Raw genomic sequence first — 12,653 nt, 5'->3', positions numbered from 1 at the left:
GCCATTGTAGGCTTGGAAGCTGGAGGAAGCTTGGAAGAAATGGAATGTGGAGTTTGGTTTCATGACGCACAAAGATGGGCCATGTTAGCTTCTAGAGGAAGGGCATAGGCCTCTGCCTTGTTTCAGTTTTATTATCCTGAGACAAGCAGCTAACCTCAGCCAGAAAGTCCCTGGTTTAATGACTCAACTGGCCTATGGAAAACTTCAGAGGAGATGAGAAGGACAGAGCATAGAGGCAGAAGCCCTGCTTCCTACGCCCCACTTCCTGCCAAGAGCAGCGTGGGCTGCTAGAAGCAACGCCCAAAGGGACGACGTTTGCTTGCCCACCTTGTCGAATGATGGTGGTTGGCTCTCCTCCGTGTAGGCTGGCTCTCCCAATGGAAGGCTCGCTGATGTCTGTCCAGTAAACCACCTTGTCCACACAGTCAAAAGCCAGTCCAATGATGACTTTTGCCTGGAAGTGATACCAGTGATTGAGAGCAGTTTACCCACTAGCCAGTGTTGCCTCAAATCCTCCCACGTGCCTATACATCCTCAGATAGCATTTTAAATAAAGTAAATATGTTTTGTCCATTCATATCCTTAATTATTGAATTACAGAAACTACATAGTTCAGAAAAAAAAAAACGCCCACTAGCTAGTGTTACCTTGATCATTTCCATGTGCTTGCCTATACATCCTCAGATAGTATCTTAAATGAAATAAATGTTTTGTCCTTTCACACTTTTAATTATTGAGTTGTAGAAACTATCTAGTTCAGGAAAAAAAACTCTTGTCTAAAAACACGTGTTTGCACTTGCACATATGTATGTATTTGTGCATGCGTATTTCTCTCCAGCTTGATTTGCATTTTTCATTTTTCTTTATTTCTGTATATGTGTGTATGCTCATGTGTCTGTAATGTGCCCTTGAAGGCCAGAAGAGAGTGCTGGATCCCCTGGAGCTGGAGTCACAGGTGTCTGTGAACCAACAGTAGTTGGGTGTTGGGATTCAAGTGAGTCCTCTGTGAAAGCAGCAAGTGCTTTTAACTTTTGAGCTTTCTTTCCAGCCCCCAAAATGAGCATTTCACATGCACAAGAACCTACAATGAGTACTGCAAAGCATTAAAGAGTAAAATTAAAGATGATCTGGGTAATTAGAAAGAGGTAAATCAGGTTAATGGATTCTGCAGTTTAATACTGCTAAGACATCAGTTCCCCTTAGTGATGGTTTCAGTGACCCAATTTCTTCTTTGTTAAAGTTACCAAATTGTTTGGTTCTGCTTTTTTAAAAATTGTTGCTGGGCAGTGGTGGCACACGCCTTTAGTCCCAGCACTTAGGAGGCAGAGGCAGGTGGATTTCTGAGTTCCAGGACAGCCAGGGCTACACAGAGAAACCCTGTCTTGAAAAAAAAAAAGAATTTTATTTTAAATATTATATGAACGTGTGAACAACAAGTGCAGTTTGGCTGCTCATGTCTGTAATCTCAGAACTCAGGAGGTAGAAGCCAAGCATTCAAAGCTGACTTTGACTACAAAAACATGTTCAAGGCTTGCCTGATCTACAGAATGAGACTGCCTAAAAAATAAAATAAAATAAAATAAAATAAAATAAAATAGCTAAAATAGTCCAAACAGTCTAAGAAAGGAACTCAAATTTCCCTGACTTTGAGATCTACTATAATCAAGACAGAATGGCATTATATTTACAAAAGGAAACTGTATTACATTAGATTACAAATATAACTACTAGCTTGGTATAATATTATATTATACATAGCCATTAACTATGTTGGTATTATAGCTGTGTGTCATACTATATTGACATCATACATTATATACTATAGTATATTTAGCTATCAACTATCTTGATATTATATTGTCTTTTATTTTACTACCTTGGTATTATACTACATTATATTTTATATTATACTATACATAGATATTAACCACATAAGTTAAATTATATTGCATTGTATTACATTAATTATTTTGGTGTCCTATTATACTATTATATTATATACAGTCATTAACTATCTTGGTAGCCAGGCCCCTAGAGCTGAGACTGACACCAGAGCTATTCATCTGATACTCACAGGGATATGGAGAAAGGCTTTAGCTTCTGTCTTCTTCATGGTGCTTCCTTCCAAGGGCAGGCGTTCAATCTTTCCAGTCTGAGCAAAGAGTAAGTGTGTCCCTGGAGGTAGGGGGATGACGGCTGTAGGTACTACTGGTCCCTGGTGAATAGGAGGAGCCACTGTACTCAGACCTACAGGGCAAGAGACGTTAATGAATGAGGGTTGTGAATATCAGAAATACATGGGTGCAATCTAATGCTTAAGCATGCAGACACATCCGTGCACCCACGTGTAAGTACTCAGGTACACATACATGTGCATACATATGTACATATGAAGATATGCATATATGTGCTCATTCACCCATCTACACACCACCCATATCCTAGGTCTTGTGTCATTTATTGTATTCAAACAGCACAGCCAACCACACAATACCCATTTTCTGTCTGAAAACTCCAGAGACAGAATGCCTTCAGCCAGTCCAAGGGCATTTATGCAGAAGACAGGGAAGAACGTAAGTTTAGAATAAAGGTCCAGTGGGGTAAAGAGGTAGCTTAGCTCCATCTTACACAATGACTTGGCCATTTATGTTCTGACTGGATGTCGGGCTGGCATGAGAGCCAAAGCAGTGCCTGGAGCCCAGCGCCAACATCTCTGTCTTCAGGGAGTGACATTATCTTTAACACTGAATGGAGAAAGCTATCCATGAGGGCACCTGTCCATTGCTATGGGATGGGGCATCCTCTGTAAAAGGTGACAGAGGGAGAGTTGGGAGCATGTAAACAGGCAGACCAGGCAGTACATCCAATAGCACATTCTAGTCCCTGAGTCTAGATGACAGCTATCTACTTACATGGGGGCGTCATCCCAGGCCGGGTACGAGTACCCTCCAGCTCCCGACCATCTCGGTCCACGCACCAGCAGTAGCCAGTGCTGTGGTGGCACTGGGTGGGTACATAGTGGCCATATTCATCACACTGGGGTACAAACACCCCCTGCAGTGTGGGCCGCTGTGCATCTGCTGCCCCGGCTGCTCCAAGGATGTGCTCTCGTTCCAGCTGACACCGGGTTTTGCTCACCTCTGTCAGGGACAAGCAAAGCAGAGTGTCATTTGAGCCAAACACGGTGTTCCCAAATGCTATTTGTCAAACTTGGACCACAAGGGTCATCAGTGGATTTTTATTCATTTTTCTTTTCAAATTTAAGACACCGTTATGAGAGCCAGGGATGTAGCTCAGTTGATAAGAATGCTTGCAGAGCATGCAACAAGTCCTTGGCTCAGAAGTTCAAGGTCATCTTCAACCATGAGTTCAGGATTAGCTTGACCTTGCCTCAAAAAAAAAAAAAAGACTTATGATTTTTAAAAGCTATATCATGCAATGCATGGTGGCACATGCCTTAAATCCTAGCACTTGAGAGGCAGAAACAGGTGAATTTCTGTGACTTCAAGGCCAGCCTTGTCTATGTAATAATATCCTGTCTTTGAAAAAAATCAAAATATCACTTATACATGTAGACTTTCTTTCCTACACAGTTCTTTTGAAGTTTTTAAAAATAAGGCAAAACAGACATAAAATAAAAGGAAATACTTTAAATGAGCAACTCAGTGGCATTTGGCGCATTCTCAGTGATGACCAGCTATGGCTGTTTATATCTGAACCATTTCATCATCCTCAAAGGATGCTCAGAGAGCAGATGCTGCCATGCCTCCCTCCTCCCCACCCTAAAAGTTCCTAATCACCACCCTTTCTGTGGACTTTCACATTCTGTATACTTTACATCAATGAAATCATAGGACATGTGGCCCTGCATCTGACTTCCTTCTCTTAGCAGATCGCCCAGGCCCGCCCTCACCGTGATGCCTGTCAATCCTCCCTCCCTTTCGACAGCTGGATAATACTGCATCTTATAGAAAAGCCGCACATTTTTTTCAACCATGTTTCCACTGATGGATGGCCCTGGACTTCGTTCTAAGGCATTTTAAGTTAATCTTAAACTCTTCTTTTACCCTCTCAAGCTTCATACGATCTATATCGAGTCCAAGCCAAAGAGTTTGGAGACCAAACACTCACCAGCTTCTGCATGTTTCCCCCTAGTAAAGGCCTATGTCCGCTGTGAAACCTGGGGTCTAAACTGTATAGCTCAGATTCCAAAGCAGGGAAATACCGCTGAACAAGACGCTTAGAAAGTTGGGCGATGATGCAAGCTCAGCACTTGGGAGAATGCTAATGCAGGAGGATTACAAGCTCAAGAACAATCTGTCTCAAACAGAAATAAAACTTGACATAGAATAAACAACTCCTAAACACACAGAGCTGCAGCTGGGTTCGACATTTTCTGGAGTCTAGCCACCATGGGGGCCAGTAGAGTGGTCACCTCTGAAGCATGAATCACAAAGAGACATTGAGAAGCATCCATTCTACACACGCTACTACTGCTGAGAACTACATTCATCCAAGTCTTAGAGGACTTCTTCCTTCCTCGCCTTTCCATGAGTTGTTCTTTGTGTGACACCCCCTTAACTTCCCAGCTGAACCCCTTTTCCATTGCCCGGTCAACCCTCGAGACTGTGTTGAAGCACTGATTTCCTGCAGGAAGACTTCTCAAAACTCCTCCCCATACACTGTGTTCAGTGTTTGAGGTAGGCTCCCAGGCCCTCCAGGTGGTACCTAAGACCAGAGACTCTAGGGTCCCATGACCTGAAGGAGTTGTTCTCTGGCTCCTGGGTAAACTCAGGGCTCTTACAGAATAGAGATTGGCTCTCTTCTGCCTTTATGGGGGATATGCACCTAGATTGGGTACACACATAACCATCTTGAGGCCTGCCATCAGGGAACCATAGCCAGAGGAATGAAGCAAGGAGACACACAGAAGAGCCTCTCTCCAATGGGCAGGAGAACACAAGAGAGCACAGGAGTGCACTCAGGTCTGTTGGGGTGGCTGGGGGATGGTGATTAAACAGCTCTTAAGAGTTTGGCCAACTTTCTGGCTTTAAGTGCCAACTCTACGGGTCCTGCCAGGTCGAAGCCACCTAATTCCGTGATGTCAGACTGGGAGAAGGCATGCTTGATATGCAAATTAATGGACAATAAAGCTTCATTTACAAGCCTGGTGTGGTGCTCTTGCCTTTAATCTCTGCCTGGTGTAGGCAGAGGCTTTGCAGATCTCTGAATTCTAGATCAGTCTGGTCTACAAAGAGAGTTCCTAGATAGCCAGGGCTGCTCAGAGAAACCCTGTTGGGGAGAGGGGAGATACGGGGGTTGGGGCATGATGACACAGAATGACCCAAACAAAACAAAACAATAAGCAGTAGGCAGAGTTGGCCTTCGGGGATAATAGTTACCGAACTTGGCTCCAGGGCATCGCTCCTATTATGGAAAGCCAACCATTTGAGGCTATCTCCATGTTTTGATGTGGCAAGTAGACCCTCACTGTTTAACTGTGTACCTCTCAGCTTTCAGAATCCCAAGGCAACTATATTTCAGGTCTATATAATCATCAGCCTTGGGTATTCTGTTACAGCTGAGAACAACAAGACAACACATGTGTGTGGAGCCTGAAGATGTTTATTTATGATCTGGCCTATGCAAGGCAGGCACAGTGACTTCAAGGAAAATACAGCTAAGGTACTTGAAGTGTATGGCCAGTTTTCATGGTGGCTGCCCTAACACAATTGCCACCTTGATTAGAAACAGTTAACATGGCAGAAAAGTGTTTGCTGAGCTTGGCAAGAAAAGTGCTCTGTGCACTTTCCTTTTGTCTCTGAGTATAAAATAATGTAAAAAAAAAAAAAAAAAAAAAAAAAAAAAAAAAAAAAAAAAAAAAAGTAAAATACTTGATGTACAAACATCCAAGCAAAAGAGCAAAAGTATGAACATGCCATCTGGTTAGAATCAAAATGTTGATTTTTGTATTCTGTTGGAGATAAACTGACTTACTTTCTTAAAACCTTATATTTGTCCTGGGTTTTAGAAGTTCCATACTTGGGCTAGAGAGATTGCTCAGTGGTTAAGAGCATTGACTGCTCTTCCAAAGGTCTTGAGTTCAAATCCCAGCAACCACATGGTGGCTTACAACCATCTGTAGTGAGATCTGATACCCTCCTCTGGTTTGTCTGAAAACAGCTACAGTGTACTTACATATAATAAATAAATAAATTTTTTTAAAAAATAAAAGTTACAATTTAAGTTTAAAAAAAAAAGAAGTTCCATACCAGCTGTTTCCATGTCTACATATATGTCTCCTAATGCCCATTTATATGTATATGTGAGGACATAGCATGTGTGCCTGTGCCCCCTGAAGTAAAAAGAGGTATTCTATCCCCTGGATCTGGAGTTACAGGCGGTCATGAGCCATGATTGACAGGTGAGTGCTGGGAACAGAATTCAGTTCCTCTGTAAGAGCTGGAAGTGCTCTTAATTCATGACTTGTTGCTTTCCATCTGGTTTTAACACCAAAGGAAAAAATTAAAACTCAAAGAGATTAAGGGATTCCTCAGAGTCACAGCCCTGGAAGTGGCTCATTGCAAATTACTATGGAAGCCTGTGGATTCCTGATCCAGCAACTGCTCCTTTTGGCCTTGAGTTTCTGCATCCACCTTCCCAGCAGTCAGGCTGGCTCCCACCCAGTGAACACAATAACACTATGATGTCCTTGAGGGTTAATCTTCATCGTCAGTGTGACTGGATCTGGAATCACCTAGGAGACCCAGCTGTGGGGGTGCCAGGGAGGGTGTTTCCAGAAAGAATTAACTGAGAAGATTAGCCTACCAGAATGTAAGCGGCACCCTGAGGCAGGCTCCTAGAGAGCTGAGTACCTGCTGTCATCTCCCTGCTTATGGACTGCAGACCAAGAGTGACCAGCTGTTTCCTACTCCCATTGCTATGCCTTCCCACTATGATGGCCTGCATCCCCTCAAGCTATGAGTTGGTTTTCTTGAGCATACTGTCAAATCAATGAAAAAGGTGACAAGCACAATCATATTCATACTTTCTTAACACACCCAGTCAAATGGTCTGAATTTCAATATTTCTGTCCTTAACTACTTGTCCAGCTACAGTGGATTAATAATATTCTAGGTGTCTCCAACCGAGCAGTCTTCTGAGTCTATGTCTGCATGGGAGTGTGCATGGGTGTGCATGTGTGTGTGTGAGTACACTTGTGTGCATGTGTGTAGAGGCCAGATGCCAGTCTTTAGTTTTCCTTGGTTATTTTTGTGGCAGACTACTTGGCATGAGGCTTACTGATTAGGGTCCACCTGTCTCTGCTTCCTCAGCACTACAATATCAAACATGAGTGTGTCTGGTTTCTAAATGCAAGTTCTGAAGTCCTCTTTTTTTTTTTTTTTTTTTTGCATTTTACTAACTGAGCTATGGCCCCAGCCCCCAAGCAGACCATTTAAGAGAGTGAGGGCTATTTCATTTTATGTAGCAGACAGGCTTTTGTGTTGATATCCTGTTGGACATTCAAAAGTTCAAATCATCTGGAATAGACTGTAAAACTTTTAGAATTATCTTGAATGTATAAGGAAAGGAAACATCAATTCGGCGGAGTCAGGAAATAGAACTTGAAGAACAGAGTGTTTATAAAACGCGATGTGTTCTCATAGACTTCCAGGAATGAATCCTTAGTCTGGCAAACAGGCAGCAGGAATGCCCAAGGGTTCAAGGATTAATACCCTAGGGAATTTTGCATCAAGGGACTGGTAGATAGGGTGAGGACAACAAAGTCAAGAAGACACTTTTTTCTGAGTTTATTTCTGGTTGGTAATATGATTAACAAACTATTTCTCCTGCCTGGCTCAGCTGTGAAAAGGACTGCATGGTCCCTTGATGCGTCTGAGAGCAGACAGAAAGTCTGGGGTGACTTTCTTGAGATGGCAGCAAAGAGAATGAGAGGAAATGAGGAGAGAGAAGAGGCAGCCCATTTGTGGTCCCTGGATTTGCATTCTATTTGTTCTCTTGGTCACATTTGTGATGCTGTCAAATGAATGGCGGGTGCAGCCCTGGAGTAGAAGACAGGGGGTAGCTACGAAGTGCCAAGTCTCTCTGTCAGAGGCCAGCCAGCAATGGGAAGTCCTATGGCTACTCAGAGGGAAATTATGTACAGAGGTGCCACTCATTCACTTGTTTCCTATACAGTCTGAGCTCCATGTAGGGACAACTGCTCCCATTGACTTCATAGACTCTAGCACAAATCTGCAAATAGAGCAAGGTAGATGCCATGAGCAGTGTCCACTCTTTCCTGGCTTTGGGACTTCATTACCTGCTGAACAGACACATCTGCCCAGAATGGCTATGCTTCCCAAAATGAGAATTTAAAAGGACGGAATATAATGTCTCCAGCATGGTCCTTAGCCTGATGTCCCTAGCTATTTCCTAAGAACACCAATTGCAATAAAAAACATTAGATGTCTACTTGTGAATGCATCAAGCCCCTGCCCAACATGAACCCAAGGATGCAGGATGGGACGGAAGCTCAGGAAGAGGCAATGAGCAGGCAAAAAGGAAAGGGCAGACAATGAGGGGGAAACAGAAAACACCATTAAACACCAGGAAGAGCAAAAGCTTCTAGTCTCTGTGCCGCTGTTGCCACTGTGGGAAATGACACTATAACTTTTTCCCAGACCAAAACCCTGGGGGCTCCTCAGACCACTTATCTCCTTTATTTGTATTATAAACACTCACTGGAAGCTGCCATAAGCCGAGTATCATGAAAGGCCTCAGAGCATATAGTGGGAGGAAAGATGAGACTCATTTCTCAGGAAGTTCAGGGGGAGAAGTGGTTGTTATAGGAACAAAGAAGAGGCTTACTGATTGTCTTTGAGTCTGTGGTGATGCACAGCTTCATGGTGGGGAATTCATGGGAGAGGAAAATGAGTCGCATCATGGTGGCCAAAAAGCAAGAAAAAGAAGAAGCTGGCGTTCCAGCATTCCCTTCAATAACCTATGATCTCCAACCCCACCTCCTAAGGTTTCCTCCCCTGCAATGAGTCCTCTTCCTCCTTCCTCCTCTTCCTCATCTCTGTTGGGGACTGAGGCTGGGACCTCACATGTGCTAAGCAAGCACTCTACCACTAGGCTGTATCCCCTTTCTACAACAAAACGAAACAGATAAGCAAAACACACTTATTCAGCATGTGTGTGAGTGAGTGTGTGTGTGTGTGTGTGTGTGTGTACATAAAATCTTTTATAATTTATTTCAACATTATCTTTTGAGGTTTATCTATTGCTCCAGTCCAGTTTTGCTTGCTGCCTATTACTTCACAATACACTTTAAACTAAAATTCATCTTTCCATTCTTCTTGTTGCTAGATATTTAGATCGTTTTCTGATTATAAATGATACATAAACATTCCTGTACATTTCTAGGGCATGCCCCCTTGGGTATATAACCAGATGTTGGCTTTCTTCTGAGAACAACATTAAATAAATAAACCATCTTAGCAGATGGCTCTTTTTGACATTATCACTGTCCCATCACCGCATCCCAGACTACGGGTATAGATCTGTTTCTGTTTAGTAAACAGAGCCTTAAAGACAGGGCAAGGAGTCAGACTTTTAAAAAATCGAAACAAAAACTTAGACATCTGTTTCTCTTTGAACTGGAGATGTGAAAGCGGCCCACAGCAATGATGATTGCTGGCTGTTTTAACAGCAGCTGGAACACCTCACTCAGCTGAAGTGGCCAGGACTGCTTCTCTGTGTCCTTCCCATCAAAATCTGTGGGCAGAGCTATAGCCACAGCCCGTAATTTCAGAAACAGAAAGTGGCCCTCTTCTCCTTTGGCAGTGATTTTTTTTTTCATTTTTTTAAAACAGTGTGTGTGTGTGTGTGTATGTATGTGTATACACGTATATGTGTGCACAACATGCATGTGTGTGTTCATGCACACACCATGCCCATGTGGAGGCCAAAGAACAACTTGTAGGAACAACTCTCCTCCCACTATGTCTTCTGAGGATCAAACTTAGGGGCAGCAGGCACTCTGCCTGCTAAGCCATCTCACCATACTCTCTTCCTGATTCTTAGTGGCCAGTGAGGTCCTCAGCTTTGCTCCATGCTCCCCCACCATGAGGGTCTGCCTCATCCCAGCCCAAGCAGCATCAACAATGATCTGACATCGTGAACCAAAACAAAACTTCCTTTCTTCAAGCTGATGTCTTGGGTATTTTGTTCCCTCGATTGAAAACTGACAAACACAGACACTGGGTATGCCTAGTAGGTTCTGTATAGCTTGCAGCCAACTATGCTCATTTGTTCAACAGCATTTCCTGAGAGTCTTACCAGCTCCTAGTCTCAAACCCAGTCTGGCTTGAGGCTTCTGGGTACTTTCATGCCAGGGAGCAGCAATTCTCAAAGGTGCATATTCAGATCAGGTAACAAGTGATGTAGAACATCCCATACTTTAATTAAACCTCCCCCATCTTGGGCTCTTCATCCCATCTCCCCACCACACATTCCATTCCCCAACACTTCCAGGCTTCTACTGATTTTATGTCAATGTGGCTGGACCACGGGATGCCCAGACATTTGGTCACATCATCCTGAGTGTTTTTGGATGGCATTATTTAGGTTGACATTCTATGTACATTGTTCTTTCTGGCCTCATTCAGTCATGTAAAGACATAAATAGAACACAGAAAAACTTGCTCCTCTTCTGAATAAGAAGAACTCTTGTCCAGACATGGTAGCACATGACATGATCCCAGCATTCTGGAAGCAGAGTTAAGAGGATCTCTGTGAGTTCAAGGCCAGCCTAGTTTACATAGGGAGCTCCAGGACAACCAGGGCTACATAGTAGGACCTATCAAGGTGGGGGAAGGGGGACAGAGACAAAGACAGAGACAGACAGAGTGACAGGGAGACAGGGAGACCGAGAGACAGAGACAGAGAAAGATTGTTTCTGTCTGATAGCCTCCAAACCAGAAATCATCTGTCTCCTATTTTTTTTGATCAAACCAAACATAAGCCTTTTCTGGGTTATAAGGTTACTAGCTTCTAGACTGGAATTCTACCATAAGCTTTCTTGGTTCTATGGCCTTCACACATGAACTAAAAGGCTATTGGCTTCCTTCGGTTCCCTGCTTCCTGAGAGCAGACACTAGGGCTTGACGGTCTTCAAAATGGTAAGCTTCTATTTTTTTAAAGATTTATTTATTCATTTTATATATATGAGTACATCATTGCTCTCTTCAGACACACCAGAAGAAGGCTTCAGATCCCATTACAGATGGTTGTGAGCCACCATGTGGTTGCTGGGAATTAAACTCAGGACTTCTAGAAGAGCAGTCGGTGCTCTTAACCACTGAGCCATCTCTCCAACCCCGAGATTCAATTTCTTATAAGTGTGTGTGTATGTGTTGTGTGTGTGAATATATATATACACATATATTCTCTTGGTTCTGTTTCTCTACAGTACTCTGGTAAATAAGGCTCAATGCCCAGTTTTTATCCTGTGCTACTGACTCCAGTACCTAGGAACCAATACAATTTAAAATTCTAGCATGGCTTTGGGTCCTTTGAGGTATCCCCTAAAGCTGTGTACTATGTGCTTCTGCACTAAAGCCCGTGGTCTAATCTTCAACATGCAGAACTCAGAGAAGTTTCCATGGGCCACTTCCTCACACCACCTTCTCCCCAGGCCATCAAATCTTATGAACACATCAATAGACCATCACCCTCCTAGCACCCCCATCTTACCTCCAGGCACACATCGGAAGCCATCCCCCTGATAACCAGGTTTGCACTGACATGTGAAGGAGCCTGGTGTGTTGTAGCAGAAGGCATCAGGGTGACATCGGCTGTGCTGGCATTCATCTATGTCTGCAAAACAGCCACAGGCCCAGAGACCATGTGATTGCTTCCAGAATTTGTGGTTGATACAATAATTTAATCCACACATTCAAATCTATGTGAATCTGCTTCTAATTAGAGACTCATTTAAACTCAATAAATGTTAATTTTTAAGACACTCATACCCCAACTTCTATCTAGTACATTTATAAATGTGCTTCATGTGACAATAATGTTTTCAAGAAACATCAAACTTATAAAAGGGAAAAATTTGCACTGTCCGATGTTCCCTCTTTATTGTAATAAGGAGCGCCTAGAACTCTTGAGTGTTTACAGAGAAAAGTTACACAGTCAACAATATAGAGACAGTATCTCTGAAATCTTTGCTGAACTAAATGCAATGGGTTCAGTATAATGTATAATTTTACAACCCAAGAGTCCCAAGTTATGCTGTTAATTACTATTATAAGTCCCCCTGGTAGCTAACTATAGGCAGATCCCAAGCCTGGAAAAGTTCTATGATATTATTTCTTCTCTGACTTCAAGCTGGGAATTTCGCTCCTTGCACAGGGGAGGGCAAACCCTTTACATACAAAGATTGATGTTAAGCTCTTCACAAGCAAGGACTGTTTTGTTTCCAAAAACAAGCCAGCCTCAGTTGCCAGAACGTGCAGCTATCTAACCGCTGCCTTGGAGTCAGGGAAGCTAAGCAGGTCCTAATGAGGACAACTTTCCAAGAAAATGCACAGTTCCAGGTGCTGGAAAGATAGAAAAGGCCACTCTCTGTCCAATGGAGCAAA

The 12,653-nt window shown here is 43.1% G+C and overlaps 1 protein-coding gene across 1 annotated transcript in view; it reads right to left on the bottom strand.

Moving 5' to 3' along the window:
- The window catches only part of Nid1 (nidogen 1), a 74,767-nt gene that overhangs the window by 9,671 nt on the left and 52,443 nt on the right, over window positions 1-12,653 (bottom strand). Inside the window, exons 12-15 of the mRNA XM_031358326.1 lie at window positions 11,761-11,883; window positions 2,913-3,140; window positions 2,075-2,247; window positions 328-454 (exon numbers count right to left, since the gene is read on the bottom strand). Of these exons, the coding sequence (XP_031214186.1) occupies window positions 328-454; window positions 2,075-2,247; window positions 2,913-3,140; window positions 11,761-11,883 (651 nt within the window). The remainder of the gene's footprint in view (window positions 1-327; window positions 455-2,074; window positions 2,248-2,912; window positions 3,141-11,760; window positions 11,884-12,653) is intronic.

The sequence above is a fragment of the Mastomys coucha genome, unplaced genomic scaffold, assembly GCF_008632895.1.
Source record: "Mastomys coucha isolate ucsf_1 unplaced genomic scaffold, UCSF_Mcou_1 pScaffold7, whole genome shotgun sequence".
Taxonomy (NCBI): Eukaryota; Metazoa; Chordata; class Mammalia; order Rodentia; family Muridae; genus Mastomys; species Mastomys coucha.
The sequence above is the reverse complement of the archived record's forward strand: the minus strand, read 5'-3'. Positions and strand labels throughout refer to the sequence as shown.